The 23,197-nt window shown below is 40.1% G+C and overlaps 1 protein-coding gene across 1 annotated transcript; it reads left to right on the forward strand.

Moving 5' to 3' along the window:
• The first annotated feature begins 9,861 nt into the window (after positions 1-9,861).
• On the forward strand, positions 9,862-16,707 carry LOC115118269 (uncharacterized). The gene is made up of 7 exons (XM_029646847.1): positions 9,862-9,916; positions 10,470-10,562; positions 10,947-11,092; positions 11,406-11,682; positions 12,580-12,761; positions 15,799-15,857; positions 16,248-16,707. Exons 1-7 carry the CDS (start codon positions 9,862-9,864, stop codon positions 16,396-16,398), a joined length of 963 nt encoding a protein of 320 aa, XP_029502707.1. The 3' UTR covers positions 16,399-16,707.
• The last annotated feature ends 6,490 nt before the right edge of the window (positions 16,708-23,197 follow it).

Raw genomic sequence — 23,197 nt, forward strand, 5'->3', positions numbered from 1 at the left:
GAACCTGTCAATAAGGACTAAATAGTACCTTTTCCTTTCTTTTCTTTCTGCAAGATCTATAAAATCCATGGCAAGTTGGACAAATTGTCCTCTTGGCGTAGGGAAATTACCTGGTTTCAGAGGTGTTCCATTGACAATGTTAAATTGCATGCACGTAGCACATCGAAACAGAAACATGCTGCCACCATGACAATCTCTGTCTGCAATTGCATTTTATTACTAAAGAGATTTATACCAAGGTTCCTGTGTCTGTGTCATCTATCTGGAATAATTATTTTTGAAGGAAACTTACATCACCCCATGCAAAGGACCACCCAACACTTTTGTAGAGATGAGCACTCAACATGTACTGCACTGACATAAATGACTGATGATTGGTTGAAAGAAATTGATAATAAGAAGATTGTGGGAGCTGTACTGTTAGATTTCAGTGCAGCATTTGATATTGTTGACCATAACCTGTTGTTGAAAAAACGTATTGTGGATTCAGAGCCATCTATCTAATATAAGGGTTTTGTTAAATAGATGCTTCTCTAATGTCAAACATGTAAAGTGTGTTGTACAGCAGGGCAGCTCTCTAGGCCCTGTACTCTTCTCTATTTTTACCAATGTTCTGCCACTGGCACAATAAAGCATGTGTGTCCATGTATGCTGATGATTCAATCATAGACGCATAAGCAACCACAGCTAATGAAGTCACTGAAACCCTTAACTTCTTGACGCTACCCATACCTTAAGCGGGATAATTGTCATCAGCAACCGCTGAATAGCATAGTGCCCCAGTCAAATAATATTACAAAAAATATTCATATTCATGAAATCACAAGTGCAATATTGCAAAACACAGTTTAGCCTTTTGTTAATCCACCTGTCGTCTCAGATTTTGAAAATATGCGAAATAAAGCAATCCAAGCGTTTGTGTAAGTTTATCGATCTCTTCATAGAAAAAGTCGGATTTCAAATCTAGAGGGGCTACAATGGTCAATCTCTAACTAGAGCCGTTTTGTAACCCATCGCCTCACTTTCAAGCAATGGTCGTTTTGACCACTTTCTGAGCATTTTGAGGAAAAAGTTCCGCAAGCTAAAATCTGCCCCTGCTTCTCTGCTCTTCATAGAAAAAGTCGGATTTCAAATCGGGGCTACCAATCTCTAACTAGAGCCGTTTTTGTAACCCATCGCCTCACTTTCAAGCAATGGTCGTTTTGACCACTTTCTGAGCATTTTTGAGGAAAAAGTTCCATTTTAAGCTAAAATCTGCATTTTTGAGGAAAAAGGCAAGCTAAAATCTGCCTGCTTCTCTGCTCTTCCCTGCTTCTCTGCTCTGCTCTTCATAGAAAAAGTCGGATTTCAAGCTCTCTTGGTAACCCCATTACTCTGGGGGTGGTAGATGGACAAAAACTTCTGGTCCACTCCCATCATTATGACTACCTGCTTCACTACATCACCAGTGAAGTGGGTACCATTGTGATAAAATAATGTATATGTGAAAGATAATGATAAAATAATTCCACTCTGAAACCTTATAACTGTATGAAATTGATTAGAATCATAAAATTATAATCTGATGATATGTGTAGTTTTAGTCAGAATGTATAGTGGAAAAACACAGACTGTCTGAGCAAGGCGTAGCTTAGGATTTGAACTTGTGTGTGCCTAGTAAAATACCGAAGAACAATTAAAACTGTGTTTGGACCGACCTGGCTAGGCCTCTGAGAGACTTGGGAGAGGGCAGAGAGTACTTCTCAAGGTCTCCCTAATCTCGGGGGAATGAAACTGTTGGCTGGTGGTGAGAACTGTGGAGAAGGATAAAACTCACCTACTGTTTATGTGTATATATGTGCGTAGGATACCTACTGTTTGTGTGAATGTGCGCAGTATGTGCGCAGCTATAAAATGGCTGTTTTTGTATTCTTGACTTTAGAACGTTCTCTGAATAAACGGTACTATCTTTTTGCATAAACTGAGTCTTTGACTAATTATTATTAAACCTGTGGTCTTACAGATCTCAGGGATTGGTCAGAGTAATGGATTGATTGTTATTATCATTGAAATTGAAAATTCTCTTGACACATTGTCTGCAGATAAAACCTCAGGAACACCAAATCTAGGTATTATCTCCTCACTAGTAGCTTTGCTACTGTCTTAGCATCACAGTGTGTGGTGGGAAATGCCTCCACCCACCTGGTGAACCTGTCAATAAGGACTAAATAGTACCTTTTCCTTTCTTTTCTTTCTGCAAGATCTATAAAATCCATGGCAAGTTGGACAAATTGTCCTCTTGGCGTAGGGAAATTACCTGGTTTCAGAGGTGTTCCATTGAAAGACAATGTTAAATTGCATGCACGTAGCACATCGAAACAGAAACATGCTGCCACCATGACAATCTCTGTCTGCAATTGCATTTTATTACTAAAGAGATTTATACCAAGGTTCCTGTGTCTGTGTCATCTATCTGGAATAATTATTTTTGAAGGAAACTTACATCACCCCATGCAAAGGACCACCCAACACTTTTGTAGAGATGAGCACTCAACATGTACTGCACTGACATAAATGACTGATGATTGGTTGAAAGAAATTGATAATAAGAAGATTGTGGGAGCTGTACTGTTAGATTTCAGTGCAGCATTTGATATTGTTGACCATAACCTGTTGTTGAAAAACGTATTGTGGATTCAGAGCCATCTATCTAATATAAGGGTTTTGTTAAATAGATGCTTCTCTAATGTCAAACATGTAAAGTGTGTTGTACAGCAGGGCAGCTCTCTAGGCCCTGTACTCTTCTCTATTTTTACCAATGTTCTGCCACTGGCACAATAAAGCATGTGTGTCCATGTATGCTGATGATTCAATCATAGACGCATAAGCAACCACAGCTAATGAAGTCACTGAAACCCTTAACTTCTTGACGCTACCCATACCTTAAGCGGGATAATTGTCATCAGCAACCGCTGAATAGCATAGTGCCCCAGTCAAATAATATTACAAAAATATTCATATTCATGAAATCACAAGTGCAATATTGCAAAACACAGTTTAGCCTTTTGTTAATCCACCTGTCGTCTCAGATTTTGAAAATATGCGAAATAAAGCAATCCAAGCGTTTGTGTAAGTTTATCGATCTCTTCATAGAAAAAGTCGGATTTCAAATCAAGCAATGGGCTGACCAATCTCTAACTAGAGCCGTTTTTGTAACCCATCGCCTCACTTTCAAGCAATGGTCGTTTTGACCACTTTCTGAGCATTTTTGAGGAAAAAGTTCCGCTACCAATCTCTAACAAGCCGTTTTGCTAAAATCTGCCCTGAGCTGCTTCTCTGCTCTTCATAGAAAAAGTCGGATTTCAAATCGGGCTACCAATCTCTAACTAGAGCCGTTTTTGTAACCATCATCGCCTCACTTTCAAGCAATGGTCGTTTTGACCACTTTCTGAGCATTTTTGAGGAAAAAGTTCCGCAAGCTAAAATCTGCCCCTGCTTCTCTGCTCTTCATAGAAAAAGTCGGATTTCAAATCGGGGCTACCAATCTCTAACTAGAGCCGTTTTTGTAACCATCATCGCCTCACTTTCAAGCAATGGTCGTTTTGACCACTTTCTGAGCATTTTTGAGGAAAAAGTTCTGCAAGCTAAAATCTGCCCCTGCTTCTCTGCTCTTCATAGAAAAAGTCGGATTTCAAATCGGGCTACCAATCTCTAACTAGAGCCGTTTTTGTAACCCATCATCGCCTCACTTTCAAGCAATGGTCGTTTTGACCACTTTCTGAGCATTTTGAGGAAAAAGTTCCGCAAGCTAAAATCTGCCCCTGCTTCTCTGCTCTTCATAGAAAAAGTCAGATTTCAAATCGGGGCTACCAATCTAACTAGAGCCGTTTTTGTAACCCATCGCCTCACTTTCAAGCAATGGTCGTTTTGACCACTTTCTGAGCATGGTGTACACCCCAGGCCTTTATTAACACCACTGCGCATTTTTATTAACACCAGTGGTAAACAATCCATCTATGATTTCTTGGTGGAGTAGCATGCCTTTAGCTAACCCTTGTTTAATGGATTGGTTAGCTCTCTTGGTAACCCCATTACTCTGGGGGTGGTAGATGGACAAAAACTTCTGGTCCACTCCCATCATTATGACTACCTGCTTCACTACATCACCAGTGAAGTGGGTACCATTGTGATAAAATAATGTATATGTGAAAGATAATGATAAAATAATTCCACTCTGAAACCTTATAACTGTATGAAATTGATTAGAATCATAAAATTATAATCTGATGATATGTGTAGTTTTAGTCAGAATGTATAGTGGAAAAACACAGACTGTCTGAGCAAGGCGTAGCTTAGGATTTGAACTTGTGTGTGCCTAGTAAAATACCGAAGAACAATTAAAACTGTGTTTGGACCGACCTGGCTAGGCCTCTGAGAGACTTGGGAGAGGGCAGAGAGTACTTCTCAAGGTCTCCCTAATCTCGGGGGAATGAAACTGTTGGCTGGTGGTGAGAACTGTGGAGAAGGATAAAACTCACCTACTGTTTATGTGTATATATGTGCGTAGGATACCTACTGTTTGTGTGAATGTGCGCAGTATGTGCGCAGCTATAAAATGGCTGTTTTTGTATTCTTGACTTTAGAACGTTCTCTGAATAAACGGTACTATCTTTTTGCATAAACTGAGTCTTTGACTAATTATTATTAAACCTGTGGTCTTACAGATCTCAGGGATTGGTCAGAGTAATGGATTGATTGTTATTATCATTGAAATTGAAAATTCTCTTGACACATTGTCTGCAGATAAAACCTCAGGAACACCAAATCTAGGTATTATCTCCCTCACTAGTAGCTTTGCTACTGTCTTAGCATCACAGTGTGTGGTGGGAAATGCCTCCACCCACCTGGTGAACCTGTCAATAAGGACTAAATAGTACCTTTTCCTTTCTTTTCTTTCTGCAAGATCTATAAAATCCATGGCAAGTTGGACAAATTGTCCTCTTGGCGTAGGGAAATTACCTGGTTTCAGAGGTGTTCCATTGACAATGTTAAATTGCATGCACGTAGCACATCGAAACAGAAACATGCTGCCACCATGACAATCTCTGTCTGCAATTGCATTTTATTACTAAAGAGATTTATACCAAGGTTCCTGTGTCTGTGTCATCTATCTGGAATAATTATTTTTGAAGGAAACTTACATCACCCCATGCAAAGGACCACCCAACACTTTTGTAGAGATGAGCACTCAACATGTACTGCACTGACATAAATGACTGATGATTGGTTGAAAGAAATTGATAATAAGAAGATTGTGGGAGCTGTACTGTTAGATTTCAGTGCAGCATTTGATATTGTTGACCATAACCTGTTGTTGAAAAACGTATTGTGGATTCAGAGCCATCTATCTAATATAAGGGTTTTGTTAAATAGATGCTTCTCTAATGTCAAACATGTAAAGTGTGTTGTACAGCAGGGCAGCTCTCTAGGCCCTGTACTCTTCTCTATTTTTACCAATGTTCTGCCACTGGCACAATAAAGCATGTGTGTCCATGTATGCTGATGATTCAATCATAGACGCATAAGCAACCACAGCTAATGAAGTCACTGAAACCCTTAACTTCTTGACGCTACCCATACCTTAAGCGGGATAATTGTCATCAGCAACCGCTGAATAGCATAGTGCCCCAGTCAAATAATATTACAAAAAATATTCATATTCATGAAATCACAAGTGCAATATTGCAAAACACAGTTTAGCCTTTTGTTAATCCACCTGTCGTCTCAGATTTTGAAAATATGCGAAATAAAGCAATCCAAGCGTTTGTGTAAGTTTATCGATCGCATGTCAAAACATTAAGTACACTTAGCATCAGGTAGCTTGGTCACGAAAATCAGAAAACAATCAAATTAATCGTTTACCTTTGATGATCTTCGGATGTTTTCCCTCACGAGACTCCCAGTTACACAACAAATGTTGCTTTTGTTCCATAAAGATTATTTTTATATCCAAAATACTTCCGTTTGTTTGGCGCTTTATGTTCAGAAATCCACAGGAAAGAGCGGTCACGACAAGGGTAGCATATTTCAACCCTGCAGGTGCTACACAAAACGCAGAAATAAAATATAAAACATGCATTACCTTTGACGAGCTTCTTTTGTTGGCACTCCAATATGTCCCATAAACATCACAATTGTTCCTTTTGTTCGATTAATTCCATCCATATATATCCAAATGTCAATGTATAAAGCGTGTTTGATCCAGAAAAAAACAGCTTCCAAAAAACGCAACGTCACTACAAAATATTTCAAAAGTTGCCTATAAATGTTGCCAAAATATTTCAAACTACTTTTGTAATACAACTTTAGGTATTTTTAAACGTTAATAATCGATCAAATTGTAGACGGGTCTATCTGTGTTCAATACAGGAAGACAACAAATCAATGCTACTTTTCACATCTTGCACAACTCTCAACAGTGTTACCCAGTTCCTAGTTGACCTACTTCTTCATTGCACAAATGAATAACCTCAACCAAATTCCAAAGACTGGTGACATTACATCATAAATATTCCCTTACCTTTGATGATCTTTCATCAGAATGCAGTGCAAAGAATCCTAGTTCCGCAATAAATCGTTTTGTTCCATAATGTCCATTACTAGTGTCCAATTAGCTACTTTTGCTAGCACGTTTAGTTCACATGTCCAAAAGCTGGCGCTGGTCCAGGCGAACTCGGACGAAAACTTCAAAAAGTTATATTCCAGGTCGAATAAACTGGTCAAACTAAGTAGAGAATCAATCTTCAGGATGTTATTATCATATAAATCAATAACGTTCCAACCGGAGCATTCGTTTTGTCTACAGAGTAATGGAACACAAGGCGATATAATGACTACTGAGCGTAACAAGGAAGTGGCATTCTGACAGACCAGTGACTCAAATAGCTGCCATCCGGTCCCACATCACATTAGAGGCTTCATTCCACGTTCTACTAACTGTTGACATCTAGTGGAAGGCGTAGGAAGTGCGAACAGATCCATATTTTATTTGGATGTGAATAGGCGATGAGTTGAAAATCAACCAGCCCCAGAATTTCCACTTCCTGTTTGGAAGTTTGCCTGCCCTATAAGTTCTGTTATACTCACAGACATAATTCAAACAGTTTTAGAAACTTCAGAGTGTTTTCTATCCAATAGTAATAATAGAGTAGGAGGCAGTTCACTATGGGCACGCAATTCATCCAAAGTGAAAATGCTGCCCGCTATCCATAAATGTTTAAGCTGCAGCTGGCTCAGAACAGAGCGGCACATCTGGCTCTTTATTGTAATCAGAGGGCTGATATAAATACTATGCATGCCAATTGTGCGTTGTCTCATGGGTCTCCTGGTCGCCACAGAGCCTGGACTCAAACCAGAATGTTCAAGACCAGTTAGTCTAGTTAGCACTGCGCTGCAGTGCCTTAGACCACTGCGACACTCGGGAGGCCCCGGGAAGTTACTCTCTAACAGGATACATACAACCCCTGTTGGACAGATAGCCTGTATTAGTAGGCCTACACGTGAGGCTTGACGTTAGCCTACTCTCCATCCGGCTGTAACTGAGCTCTCCTAGATAGCCATGGCTGTATGAATCCTAGACTGTACATAAGGTTAGGTATGAATATATGTGCAGTCAGACAGGTGATGAGAAGACAGGGCCAGAACTGTCCAGAGAAGTTAGCTACTCACTTGCAAGAAGATTGTTACTGAACTCTGCAAGCCAGATGGCTGAGACTGGGTCAGTAGTACTAGTCAGTAGTCAGTCAGTACATAGATGTGATAGAACCCATACTCGGAAATGTGATGGAACCCATACTGCAGTAGAAGCTTAGTCGCAATCCTGGATATCTCAACAGAGTCATACACCAAATCATCCAGTAAGTGCAGTAGGTTTATACAGGAGCAGACACGCAGGCCAGGCAATATTCATCATCAGTAATCGAGGGTAGACACAGAAATAGAAACACAGACTTAATGAATGATTAAGAGAGTGGGTTGAATCATGGATGGAATGGAGTTTAGAAATTGAAATTGAATGGATTTAGAATATGGGGGATTTGAGGTAAGGATATCTTAACTTAAATCTTCTACTATAACAAATATAGTGTTTTATAATTACAACGTTTTATATCATGGGAAGGAAAACCCCTCAAATTATTTATTGGGTTATTTGCAAATGCAGAATTCTTTATTTTCTCTAACACTGACATTACATTAACATGTACAGTATAACTTTGATGTCTGAAAACCATGAAACATTCTGGTACAGCTCACATTACAGATTCCCCTTACAATTCAAACTCTGCATTGAGAAAGGCCTTCCAGTTGAGGATTCAGGCATATATGATGGGAAATATGATTTGAGACGCACATCATGCAATGCCTTGTGTATCTTTCAATCTTAGTAAATTTGTGTTGAAGACAATAGTAAAGGCACTGTTAATATTGTAAATCATTGCTCATTATCTTTTTTGCTTTGTATTCAAGAGAAATAGATTGTGTTCACAGTACATGTAAGCTAATCTTTAATGTAAAATCATAAATAAATAGTCCCAGGTCCAGTGGTACTGATGTTGCCATGTTCCATTTATGCTATTTTTTCCTGTGATAATTTCATAAAATTATTGGGATTAGGGTAAAAAATGTATCATAATTTTGATTAGACATTAAACTGCATTATTCACTCTAACCTGATGAAGGGAGGTTCAATAAATACTCTAGCTGGGTGTTGTCCTAATCAGGGTGTCTGATCAGTGGTTAAGGTGTGACCCCAGTCACCTGATGTTGATCCAATGATGTAGGTGAGACAGGAGAGGATCAAGACAACACATCCAGCACATCAAAAACGAATTATTACCTTATCAATACAGGCTTACGGGATTAACATTTAACATTGAGATAGCAAATAAGAGCATTAACAATATACACAAATGTTGTTTGTACTTATGTATTATCATAGACTTTATTTTAGAAGTGTGCTTCAAATTAAGATACAAATGGAACTAGGCAAACTCATGAACATTTACTATGGAGTTCTAGAATGTTTTACTTGATTCCAAAATAGCCAAACTTGTCTTTCACATTTTGGAATGTCTGGGCTTGAATCAAATAATTTTCTGAAATAGATTACGGTTCAACCTTGTTCTAACAATACATGTTTGGTGAAATCATATCGTTTTTTCTACATCTAAAACTTTCCCTCCCTCTTGCTCTGAGAGAAAGCAAGAGTGAAATAAGAGAGAGCAGCATGGGGACATGGAAGGCTGGCCTGAGAGTCAAACCCCTGGGAGGACCCTGACCATTTGGCTTGATGTTGAATAAACACAAATGTGTCTCCCCCCTCTAAAAACAGGCTCTCCTCTGCCCCATGCTGATCCTGTTTATGTGTTTTAGCCAGGTTTCTGTTTTAAGTCCAGGTGCTAAACACCTTCCCTCTGAGATAAGAGATGATTAATGCCTTTGAATGAGCAATGGTTTAATGGCTCAAAGCTTAATTAAGCTGTGGATGGACACACTCACCAATGGGATCCGACAGCATATATACAAGGTCCAGCCCAGCCAGCCAGCTGAGGTGAAAAGAAAACTCCATATTTTGGATATCATCCCTTTGATGTGAATGATGACCCCCGCCTTTTAGGCCCCATCCCTGTCCGCTACCACCATGGAAATTTGATTAGTTTGCCCTTTTTAATTCCACACCACTTGCAAAGAGGGTCCTTGGGCTGGTGGTGACAATTGTGACCAAAGCCTGATCCCATATAAATATCAGAGGGTGTGGAGACCAGCTATCAGGGAAGCTGTGCTTTGAGGAGGAACCATAAGGGAGCATAAGGAGTATTTACCATGGATATACTGCTGCCCTACCTACTGCTCATTCTGTGGGCTCTCAACGTAGCCTGTAAGTACTGTTGTTTGTTTGTCTTTCTCGATTTGACCATAAAGCTCAATGATGTACAGTGATGATACCTACTGATGGACTTCAATCAACATTAAGACTTTATAATCCATTTTGATACACAGTAGAACCCAGGCACTGGTACAGAGTGTGAACAGAACAGCCGTGTGACCTGCTGATGTGTATCTGTGTCTGATACTGGCTGTTTGATTTAAACTGTTTGGTTTTCAGAACCTTGTTGTGTGATGTGCTATATTATGTATAGCTATTATGCTATACGTGAGAATATTGTATGTCACTTTATTATTAGGTAGTGTCCTGGTACTGGCCATGGCCACTAAGGTCTAGGCCTACATATAGGAGTGCTGATCTGGGATCCGTTTTGTCTTTCAAATTGTAATTAATGGAAAGGGAGGATCTGATCCTAGAGCAGCACTCCTACTCTGAGATATTATACTTGACCAAGGAATCAGAGCCCTGACAGCTCAGGAATGCTGATGTCACCTTGGACTGCTATACAAGGTGTCGATGTGTCTGTGTTTATCTTATCCAGCAGCTTCCTTGTTGAACAAACATGTGGAGCACAGGAACCCGTTTGCACTGAGAGCCTGCTGCAAGAGACAGAGCCACTTTGTTTACATCGGCCAAGGTAAATCAATGGTAAAGCACCATAAAAGGGCAGCACTGTCTCATTCCCCATACATGACTTCTAAAGTGGTACTATCAAAGTCTAGTCCCATACTGAAGCCAACTCTTCCCAAGGGACTAGGCTACTACAATACAAAGTCTTCCAAAAACCCTTGACTAAAAATGTCCTTGTTTTATCATAGACGTATCTCCACCTATTCAACAATATTTGTCAGCAGAATTATGTGGTTTGAGAAATGCAAACAAAATTATATCTTCATGTAAATTAGTGTAAGATACATGCTTCCATAGTGACGTTTAGGAGCTTACAGAATTTGGGGTGAGAGAAATTGGGGGGCTTAGCAATGATTGTTGTTATCATGGATTGTTTACCTTCTGTCCTCAGACATCTCTGGTAATCCTGTGAGTGTGGATGTGGGGATGTGCAGGACCCACTGTGGGGGAGAACAAAGCAGGACATCACATGAGGCTGGACTACAGCAGGGCTATTCCAAACATTCCTCCATGTTGGAATACCTCAGGAGCAAAAAAGTAAGTGAGCAGTTCCTCAAATGACCAAAAGAGAGCGCTACACCTTCAGGATTGTAAAGAGTTTAGGAATTTTAAGGAATTAAATCAGGCCTCCTTATTTGAGAATTTGATCAATAAAATACAAACATATATTCGATGATGACAAAACTAACTTTTTTCTTAGGTAAATATGGTTACTTGTTGCATTATTAGGGACATTATTATCTCAACATTAGGGTGCTGAGACCCAAGATAAGAACACCATTACAACTTAATAGGCATATAGTCTTGACTAAAAACATCGACAAGTTTTCTATTTTCCCCTTTATAAAAGGTAAGGGTCCACAAACCTACCACTCCAATCAGTGCCAAGGGTTCTGGTCAGGTTACGTCCTGCGGGGTGAACCATAACTGTGAGCCGACCGGGGTGAGGGTGGACCAGATGCTGCTGTTCAAGGGTCCCCGGGAGGTGGAGGTCATAGAGGAATGCCACTGTGAAAACAAACTGACCCAATGTGTCCGGGTTCCGGCGCTCAAAACCTACTTCTTTAAGACCCCATACGAGACTGTCATCGACGTGGGAAGCTGTTCGGGTTCGAAAGGTTCTCCAGGTGTGTAGGCTTGTTATCTTTCTGAAGGACTACAAAAACAGCCAACATTTTGAGAAGGGTCTGACCGCGTCCAGGGAAGAAGTGCCTTCTCTTTCTGTTGTTTCCCGGCTACTTCCTCGGTCTACGGGTCGACTGTAGCATTGTAGCTAAACCTAACCCTGATCCTAAGCTTAACCTAATTCACCCAACCTGTTATGTTAGTTCTCCTAACCTGCTCTGCTAATTATCCTAACCTTATACATGAATTATCCTAACCTGCTACATTAGTTCTCCTAACCTACTACGTTAATTATCCTTACCTGGAACGTTAATTATCCTAACCTGACAAAGAGGGGGCTTGGTTTCCCTGGGCTGTTCTTCCCTGGGCGGTTCTTCCCTGGAGTTTCCAGGATGCGGGCCGCAGTCAGCCCTTATTGAAACTTTATGGTCGCAAAAACGTAATGCGTAAAAAAAAACAGGTATGGGAGATAATGTACAATGTGCATAAAAGTGTTGCTCGCATAGGGGTTAGGATTGAGCCCAGAAGGAGTAGATTATTATTTTTTGTCTCCCAGAACCACTGATACATACATGTCCTTGTGTTCTTAAAATTCAAACCTTATTTGTGTGTCATTGCTGTAATACATGGTATAACATTTTTCATAGCACTCATTGTTGTACCAACAATTTGCACACACAAATACGTTCCTATTGGTAAACTTCTAATAATAATTCAGTGGTAGCATAATTACAAAGTCCATATCACAGGACGCATGGAAGACAATAGCATTTGAATAAGAAATATCAGACAAACAGTTAATGGACACAGAGCTCATGAAACAGACAATCATCATGGTTCATGATCATGTTCAGAATCTAAGTAACTGTAATAATATTGAATAACTATTTCCTTCTCAGATGGGTTCTCCTGCGTGCCCACTAAATTTGACTCGGCCTTGGTGAAGACCCCTAACAAGGTAGACCTGGTCCAGACAGTGGAGGTCTGTGAGCTGAGTAAGAGCTGCTATAGAGTTCCCTACATGGAGTACTACTATGAAATAGTCTATGATGCTAACGGAGTCAAAGAGGAGAAACTCAAGGTGAGCTCATGTTCTGGTATCCTGTCTTTTTATTAGCAATGCCCTGCCAATATGCCAACGTTACCTGTGCTACACTCTAGCAATGTATCATTTTCTTTTTCATAAAGAAATAGCAAAAAGAAAAGCTTGCACTAACACCTATGCCTTTTTCCTTGTCTTTTGGTCTCATTCTTTATAGAAACTATTTTGCCACTTTAAAGCTATGCACAGACTACCTAAGATGAACCCTTATCTGATCTTATTCATTTATCAGCTAGGCAGCTACACACCAATCAGATGTTTGATCAGAGAGCAAAGGAAGTTAGTGATTCCATCTGAGTGTCAGACACACTAACAAGTCACCTCCATTTGTCAGATAGATCTGTAAATAAAAGGTCATTGGCCCACTTTAATAAATTTCCCCCGCACATCCAATCCACTCCCCACTGGTTGGCACCGCACAGACAGACACAGCAGGTGTGAAATGCTGTACTCTTAATGTACACGTCTGTGACTGCCCAAAAAAGTAATGTCTGTTTCTTTGGCTGGGAGATAAAGAGATGGCTATAGTCTCTTCAATGGGTTCAGCTCCCAAAAAAATTAAAAGTTTAACTGGATGGATGCTATAGTATGCACAGTGGCCTTTTATGGGGCACAATGCAAACAAAACACTTACAGTGCCTTCAGAAAGTATACACAGCCCTTGACTGACGTTTTATTGGGTTACAGTCTGAATTTTAAATGGATTAAATGTAGATAATTTTTTGTCACCACACAATACCACAATGTCAAAGTGGAATTATGTTTCTGAAATTTTTTACTAGTGAATTACAAATGAAAAGATGAAATGTCTTGGGTCAATATGTATTTAACCCTTTTGTTATTGTAAGCCTAAATAAGTTCAGGAGTAAAAATGTTCTTAACAAGTCACATAATAAGTTGTATGGACTCAGTCTGTGTGTAATAATAGTGTTAACATGATTTTTGAATGACTACCTCATCTCTGTACCCCACACTTATAATTATCTATAAGGTCCCTCAGTCGAGCAGTGCATTTCAAACACAGATTCAACCACAAAGACCAGGGAGGTTTTCGCAAAGAAGGGCACCTATTGGTAGGTGGGTAAAAAAATGTAAAAAGCAGACAATGAATATACATTTGCTCATGGTGAAGTTATTAATTACACTTTGGATGGTGTATCCAGTCACTACAAAAATACAGTCATCCTTCCTAACTCAGTTGCCGGAGAGGAAGGATAAGGCTCAGGGATTTCACCATGAGGCCAATGGTGACTTTAAAAGTCACTGTGATAGGAGAAAACTGAGTATGGATAAACAACATCATAGTTACTCCACAATACTAGCCTAACTGACAGAGTGAAAAGAAGGAAGCCTGTACAGAATAATAAATATTTCAAAACATGCAATAAGTTTGCAATAAGGCACTAAAGTAAAACTGCAAAAAATGTGGCAAAGAAATTAACTTTATGTTCTGAATACAAAGCGTTATGTTTGGGGCAAATCCAATACAACACATCACTGAGTACCACTCTTCATATTTTCAATCATGGTAGTGGCTGCATCATGTTATGGGTATGCTTGTCATCTAGGCAAAATCCTATAGGAAAACCTGGTTCAGTTAGCTTTGCAACATATACTGGGAGACAAATTCACCTTTCAGCAGGACCATAACCTAAAGCACAAGGCCAAATATACACTGGAGTTGCTTACCAAGACAGAATTGAATGTTCCTGAAAGACGACATTAAATATTCCTTAGTGGGCTAGTTACAGTTTTGGCTTAAATCGGATTTTAATTATATGGCAAGACTTGAAAATGACTGTCTAACAGTGATCAAACAACCATCTTGACAGAGCTTGAAGAATTTTGAAAAGAATAATGTGCAAATATTCTACAATCCAGGTGTGCAAAACTCTTAGAGACTTTCCCAGAAAGATTTACTGCTGTAATCGCTGGCGAAGGTGATTCTAACACGTAATTGACTCAGGGGGTTGAATACTTATCTAATCAAGATATATTAGTGTTTATTTTTTACAGATGTTAGATTTTTCCTACACTTTGACAATAGAGTATTTTGTGTAGATCGTTGACAAAAAAATGACAATTAAATCCATTTTAATCCCACTTTGTAACACAACAAAATGTGGAAAAGTCAAAGGGGTGTAGATACTTTCTGAAGGCACATGCATATATAAGAGCAAACAAAAAAGACATAGGGTTCACGTGTGTACAAGGGGGTTCAACATTTTCAAGTCTTGCCATAGATTTTAAAACTGATTTAAGACAAAACTTTAACTAGGCCATGAAGGAACATTCCATTTTAGGCCTCCCGAGTGGCACAGCGGTCTAAGGCACTGCATTGCAGCGTCACTACAGACCCTGGTTCGTTCCCAGGCTGTGTCACAACTGGCCATGATTGGGAGTCCCATAGGGCGGCGCAGAATTGGCCCAGCGTTGTCCGGGTCAGAGGAGGGTTTGTCCAGAGGGTAGGCCATCATTGTAAATAAGAATTTGATCTTAACTGACTTGCCTAGTTAAATAAAGGTTAAATAAAAAATATATTTAAAAACGTGCAATATTGTTTGTTGACAAAGATAGAGATGACAAAATATAGTTATTTAACTAATCTAGGTCTGTTAAATTGAGCCTATAGGCCAGGAGTATTCAAATCTTGCCCTACGAGGTCTGGACTACTGCTGGTTTTCTGTTCTACCTGATAATGAATTGCACCTACCTGGGGTCCCAGGTCTAAATAAGTCTCTGATTAGAGGGGAAAAGAGGGAGAAAAAGAAAAAAATGCAGTGGAACTGGCTTCAAGGTCCTGATTTGAATTTGAGGGCAATAGACTTTCTGCAACCCCCTCTCACTAAAGGTGTGAGGAGAGCAAACACAAATGGTCTTTGCAGGTGTTGAATCAAAGCATTTAACATAGACCCCCCCCCCCCTCCCTGCTGGTGGGTTGGCCTGGCTGTTTTTTTCAGCCTGTGGTGATTTGATTGCTGATGGCATTGTCTCTGTATTGCTAATGTTCCAACAGGAAATAGACGTGGGCAGATGTTTAGGAGGCTGCACCACAGGAAACCGCTGTCTTCTCAGGTAAGCTGAACACATGCAGCTGCTCCCTCTCTCCCGGAAGCGCTCCAGCCCTCCTCTCTTCTCCTCCTCCATCATTCTACCACCCCTATCCTAACAACTGCCTGCTAGCTTATAGCTCTAAAACTCTAATACCCATAAAGTGTAGCTGTTGTGGTTTAAATACGGCTTGTTTGGTTTGGTTTCTGATTTACACTCCCTCCCAATTGTCCTCAAGGTATTTTCCATTTTCAAGTTTTGATTTGTGATTTCGGTGTATATTTTAGGGATACGTCTATATTTTAACATTTGAAAGTGTGTCTACCAGAGAAATAGATAGGACTTCAGTATTTGGAGTGCTTTTTTATGACAAATGTTGTCTTACAACTTCTGTTTTCTCTCTCTGTATTGCAGGAGCCACTCTGATTCTGAAGTGTGCTATCTGTGGGCAGAGAGACCCACCAACTCTTGTGTCCCTCGGGGCTACGACAGCCACATGTCCCTCAACCAGCATGGCCAGATCCATACAGTTCTCTCCATCTCCTCTTGTTTCTGTCAGTCCTGAACCAGTCCTCAGTATGATGCCCTCTAGTGGAGCAGAAACACACTGATATCCCCTGAGAACAAGAAGCTTCTGCCCTGTCAGGTCCAGAAACAACCCCTATAGCCTCTAACCCTTAGCAAGTAATGTAGATCTCAAATACTTTGATAGGTAAAAGCAAGGCATGATTGTAATGTAACTTGCCAATCCACTTGTCTATCCAAATGCAGCATTGAAGTGCCACAAAGTGCCCAAGGATTAGGGGCTAGGGTTTATTTTTGTGTGGGGTCTTCAAATCTTCCTTGTTTTAGACTGCAGTCCTATACCATTCATTTCTCCAGTGTAGAGCTAATGATCTCTTTGCAAAAAATTGCTAAAGATATTCTTGTATTGTATGTAATATATGTATAAAATAAATTTCTAAATAAAATGTATTCCAAAACTATTCATCAACTGGCTATCAGCCATCAAATTATTGAGTGAACCTCAAACTGGCCCATATTCTCCCATAACAGAACCAAGTCAACATCGGGACACACCTACTCATTCAAGGGTTTTTCTTTATTTTGACTATTTTGTACATTGTAGAATAATAGTGAAGACATCAAAACCATGAAACAACACATGGAATCATGGAGTAAAAAGTGTTAAACAAATCTAAATATATGTTATATTTGAGATTCTTCAAAGTAGCCACCCATTGCCTTGGTGACGGCTTTGCACACTCTTGGCATTCTCTAAACCAGATTCATAAAGTAGTCACCTGGAATGCATTTCAATTAACAAGTGTGCCTTGTTAAAAGTTCATTTGTGTAATTTCTTTCCTTCTAAATGTGTTTGAGCCAATCAGTTGTGTTGTGACAAAGTAGGGGTGGTATACAGAAGATAACCCCATTTTATGGCAAGAACAGCTCAAACAAGCAAAGAAAAATGACAGTCCATCATTACTTTTAGAAATTAAGGTCAGTCAATGTGGAAAAATTTCAAGAACTTTGAACGTTTCTTCAAGTGCAGTTGCAAAAACAATCAAGCGCTATGATGAAACTGGCTCTCACAAGGCCCGCCACAGGAAAGGAAGACCCAGAGTTACCTCTGCCGCAGATAAGTTCATTAAAGTCACCAGCTTCAGAAATTGCAGCCCAAATAAATGCTTCACAGAGTTCAAGTAACAGACACATCTCAACATCAACTGTTCAGGGGAGACTTCGTGAATCAGGCCTTCATGGTCAAATTGCTGCAAAGAAACCACTACTAAATGACACCAATAATAAGAAGATACTTGTTTTGGACAAGAAACACAAGCTGTGTAAGGGCTATTTGACCAAGAAGGAGACTGATTGAGTGCTGCATCAGATGAACTGGCCTCTACAATCACGCGACCTCAACCCAATTGAGATGGTTTGGGATTTGGACCGCAGGGTGAAGGAAAAGCAGCCAACAAGTGCTCAGCATATGTGGGAACTCCTTCAAGACTGTTGGAAAAGCATTCCATGTGAAGCTGGTTTAGAGAATGCCAAGAGTGTGCAAAGCTTTCATCAAGGCAAAGGGTGGCTACGTTTTTGCCATAGATATAAAAAGCAGATTTATGTCAAAAATGTAACTAGCCCACCAAGGAACATTGAATTTAAGGCCTTGTCACACTGGTATAAAGGATTTGGCAACCGGTGCAGGAATACACAATAGGGGTTTTTAATACACCAAAAACAAACATATACACAAAACTCTGAGCTGTACCCAAACAAAAGAGCGAGGGTAAACCTCGTTGACCGACACAGAACGATACCCATAACACACAATATATGAAACACGCAGCATAACAGCTGCACCAACGCATAAGTACTCACACCACCAACAGACATGGAAACAATAACCGACAAAGACAGAGGGCACATATTTAACATACTAATCAGGGGAAATGGGAACCAGGTGAGTGTAATCAGACAAGACAGTTCAGGGTTGATGATAATAAATCCTGTTCAGTGAACCCTAGAATGCGGTGAAGTAGATCTCCAGAATTTGTATACAGAATGAGCAGCAGTACCGGGGGGATCCGTCACAGGCCTCCCGAGTGACACAGCGGTCTAAGGCACTGCATTTTTAAAACTATTTGCTACCTCCCACCCAAGTGGTGACTGCCATTTTAAAAATTATTAATTTTACAGGACTTTTCTCAATTTGCTAAAAACATGTGTGTAATGACGAAAGGAACCAAAGGGCATACCACCGGTAGTGCTTAATACTCACTATAAAACTTTTTCTAACCAGTAATAATGATAACTACAACATATAATGTAAATAATAAATTGATAACAAAAACCAATTCAGTGCCTAGTTCTGTTGCTAAAAATAGCCCATGTTTAAGAAGATCTAGAGACTGCTAAAATAGTCGAAAAAGCAACATTATTCGATTGCCACACACAATTGTCAATCAAAAAAGTGGATTAAGATATTTTACAAGAGTGTTCTAGTCTGGATATAAATACTTAATTGCTTACTGGAACTAAAAAAGACAACTGTAATGCATCCTGTAAAATCCCTTAACCTCTTAAGTCGACCCTCTACTTTTTTGAACATTCTGTTAAAAATCGCGCAACATTTCAGCGCCCTGCTACTCATGCCAGGAATATAGTATATGCATTTGCTTAGTCTGTGTGGATAGAAAACACTCAGACGTTTAAAAAACTGGTTAAATCACTGCTGTGGCTTTACCAGAACGGCATTTACATCGAAAAGCACAGGAAAAACTGATCACTGAAAATGGGAAAATATATCCATGCGCTACTTGATCCCATTGATAAAGGTGAACCACAATTAATTGACTGAGGTTGCAGTACCTACAGCTTCCACACGGTGTCTAGAGTCTTGTCATTTCCCTTCGAGTTTTTTCTTGGTCAAACACATGCAGGACACCGTATCTCCTCCGGTCTAGGACCGGATATTTTCGTTGAGTTTCTAGCCGGACATTTTTCCAGACGGACAGCTAATGATCTTTACATCGCCTCCTGATGAATTTTATCGCTTATTAACGTTTACTAATACCTAAAGTTGCATTACAAACGTATTTCGAAGTGTTTTGTGAAAGTTTATCGTCGACTTTTTGAATTTTAAAAAATGACGTTACGTTTTGAAACGATGTTTTTTTCGTTTATCACACAGTCTACATATAACGATATCTAGGCTTTATATGGACCGATTTAATCGAAATAAAGACCCAAATAGTGTTTATGGGACATCTAGGAGTGCCAACAAAGAAGATGGTGAAAGGTAATGAATGTTTTCTATTTTATTGTGCGGTTTGTGTAACGCCGAAATGCTAATTATTTTGTTTACGTCCCCTGTGGGTCTTTTGGGGTGTTGCATGCTATCAGATAATAGCTTCTCATGCTTTCGCCGAAAAGCATTTTAAAAATCTGACTTGTTGCCTGGATTCACAACGAGTGTAGCTTTAATTCGATACCCTAAATGTGTATTTTAATGAACTTTTGAGTTTTAACTAATACTATTAGCATTTAGCGTAGCGCATTTGCATTTCCAGAGCTCTAGTTGGGACGCAAGCGTCCCGAGTAGAAGCAACAGGTTAATTCCACGAGGGCGCACAAGCCTGAATTTATCCACACTAATGAATGTTGAATATACATATTTAGAGATGGGTTCAATTATGAGTTTAGCGAGGTCAAAATAGTTGGTGTTGTGTTTGACCAGCTGCCAAGACATTAAAATGTAAATGAAGTGTACATCCCCAAATAGGTGGCCTCCTTATGTTTATACAAGTAGTTCCCCGTAAGACGTTATCCCCATTTGTCTAAATGAATGGATTTATTTTGTGGCGGTTAACCTCTTCCTCAGCTATGCTGTCTACAGAAAGGTTTAATCATTTTCTGGATCTTTTACATTTAATGTTTTAATTTGACCCAAATTACCATGAAAACATTTTTTTTCTCATCAGAGGAACATTTGAATGAAATCTACATTCGGGTTCACACCTTGTTAAATTAGCCTTCGCTGATAGTTGATTTACATTTGCGACTAAATAGCATCATTTGTTTATGGTTGTTGTCCGAGGGTTTAAGGACACTATAGCCAATGCTGGAGCATTTGATAAAAACCTGGGGCGTCCAAAGCTCTCTCGTCACTTGGACTTCGACTGCTGGAGGACAAGAAACTGATGCCTCAAGGACCCACAACAATAATAATGCACCACCACAGATGTTACCTGTTGCCATGTTAGTGTGCTTGGCTACTGCAAAACCATCACTAAATTTGGAAAATCACTTTTCCATGGAGAACAATTCTGAAGAAGTGCGTTCAGCTGCTATCAAATCAAATCAAAATCTAATTTTATTTGTCACATACACATGGTTAGCAGATGTTAATGCGAGTGTAGCGAAATGCTTGTGCTTCTAGTTCCGACAATGCAGTAATAACCAACAAGTAATCTAACTAACAATTCCTAAACTACTGTCTTATACACAGTGTAAGGGGATAAATAATATGTACATAAGGATATATGAATGAGTGATGGTACAGAGCAGCATAGGCAAGATACAGTAGATGGTATCGAGTACAGTATATACATATGAGATGAGTATGTAAACAAAGTGGCATAGTTAAAGTGGCTAGTGATACATGTATTACATAAGGATGCAGTCGATGATATAGAGTACAGTATATACGTATGCATATGAGATGAATAATGTAGGGTAAGTAACATTATATAAGGTAGCATTGTTTAAAGTGGCTAGTGATATATTTACATCATTTCCCATCAATTCCCATTATTAAAGTGGCTGGAGTTGAGTCAGTGTCAGTGTGTTGGCAGCAGCCACTCAATGTTAGTGGTGGCTGTTTAACAGTCTGATGGCCTTGAGATAGAAGCTGTTTTTCAGTCTCACGGTCCCAGCTTTGATGCACCTGTACTGACCTTGCCTTCTGGATGATAGCGGGGTGAACAGGCAGTGGCTCGGGTGGTTGATGTCCTTGATGATCTTTATGACCTTCCTGTAACATCGGGTGGTGTAGGTGTCCTGGAGGGCAGGTAGTTTGCCCCCGGTGATGCGTTGTGCAGACCTCACTACCCTCTGGAGAGCCTTAACGGTTGAGGGCAGAGCAGTTGCCATACCAGGCGGTGATACAGCCCGCCAGGATGCTCTCGATTGTGCATCTGTAGAAGTTTGTGAGTGCTTTTGGTGACAAGCCGAATTTCTTCAGCCTCCTGAGGTTGAAGAGGCGCTGCTGCGCCTTCTTCACGATGCTGTCTGTGTGAGTGGACCAATTCAGTTTGTCTGTGATGTGTATGCCGAGGAACTTAAAACTTGCTACCCTCTCCACTACTGTTCCATCGATGTGGATAGGGGGGTGTTCCCTCTGCTGTTTCCCGAAGTCCACAATCATCTCCTTAGTTTTGTTGACGTTGAGTGTGAGGTTATTTTCCTGACACCACACTCCGAGGGCCCTCACCTCCTCCCTGTAGGCCGTCTCGTCGTTGTTGGTAATCAAGCCTACCACTGTTGTGTCGTCCGCAAACTTGATGATTGAGTTGGAGGCGTGCGTGGCCACGCAGTCGTGGGTGAACAGGGAGTACAGGAGAGGGCTCAGAACGCACCCTTGTGGGGCCCCAGTGTTGAGGATCAGCGGGGAGGAGATGTTGTTGCCTACCCTCACCACCAGAGGCTCTGGAGGTTTTTGGTAAGGAGGACCCTCCTCTCCTCAAGGGCGATAAGCAGCCACCTTAGTACATGATCGACCTGTACAACACAGTCGGAGATGTGGACGACGTTACCAAGGACCCCTACCTTCTGGGGGGGAATACAGTTCGCAGTTTCTTTAACCTCTCGCTCCTACCTGGCACGCAGGCGTCCCATCTAGAGATCTGGAAATGCAAATGCGCTACGCTAAATGCTAATAGTATTAGTTAAAACTCAAGCGTTCATTAAAATACACATGCAGGGTATTGAATTAAAGCTACACTCGTTGTGAATCCAGGCAACAAGTCAGATTTTTAAAATGCTTTTCGGCGAAAGCATGAGAAGCTATTATCTGATAGCATGTAACACCCCAAAAGACCCGCAGGGGACGTAAACAAAATAATTAGCATAGTCGGCGCTACACAAACCGCACAATAAAATATAAAACATTCATTACCTTTGACCATCTTCTTTGTTGGCACTCCTAGATGTCCCATAATCACTATTGGGTCTTTTTTTCGATTAAATCGGTCCATATATAGCCTAGATATCGATCTATGAAGACTGTGTGATAAACGAAAAAAACATTGTTTCAAAACGTAACGTCATTTTTTAAAATTCAAAAAGTCGACGATAAACTTTCACAAAACACTTCGAAATACGTTTGTAATGCAACTTTAGGTATTAGTAAACGCTAATAAGCGATAAAATTCATCAGGAGGCGATGTAAAGATCATTAGCTGTCCGTCTGGAAAAATGTCCGGCTAGAAACTCAACGAAAATATCCGGTCCTAGACCGGATTAGATACGGTGTCCTGTATGTGTTTGACCAAGAAAAAACTCGAAGGGAAATGACAAGACTCTAGACACCCTGTGGAAGCTATAGGTACTGCAACCTCAGTCAATTAATTGTGGTTCACGTTTATCAATGGGTTCAAGTAGCGCATGGATATATTTTCCCCATTTTCAGTGATCAGTTTTTCCTGTGCTTTTCGATGTAAATGCCGTTCTGGTAAAGCCACAGCAGTGATTTAACCAGTTTTTTAAACGTCTGAGTGTTTTCTATCCACACAGACTAAGCAAATGCATATACTATATTCCTGGCATGAGTAGCAGGGCGCTGAAATGTTGCGCGATTT

Source organism: Oncorhynchus nerka, linkage group LG20, assembly GCF_034236695.1.
Source record: "Oncorhynchus nerka isolate Pitt River linkage group LG20, Oner_Uvic_2.0, whole genome shotgun sequence".
Taxonomy (NCBI): Eukaryota; Metazoa; Chordata; class Actinopteri; order Salmoniformes; family Salmonidae; genus Oncorhynchus; species Oncorhynchus nerka.

What these genes read in the sequence shown, in the direction of transcription:
- LOC115118269 (XM_029646847.1), top strand. Translation starts at nt 9,862, where the DNA reads ATGGATATACTGCTGCCCTACCTACTGCTCATTCTGTGGGCTCTCAAC. An exon ending in GTGGGCTCTCAACGTAGCCT is followed by an intron (nt 9,917 to 10,469) that starts GTAAGTACTGTT and finishes CTTATCCAGCAG; the next exon opens with CTTCCTTGTTGAACAAACAT. An exon ending in CTTTGTTTACATCGGCCAAG is followed by an intron (nt 10,563 to 10,946) that starts GTAAATCAATGG and finishes TTCTGTCCTCAG; the next exon opens with ACATCTCTGGTAATCCTGTG.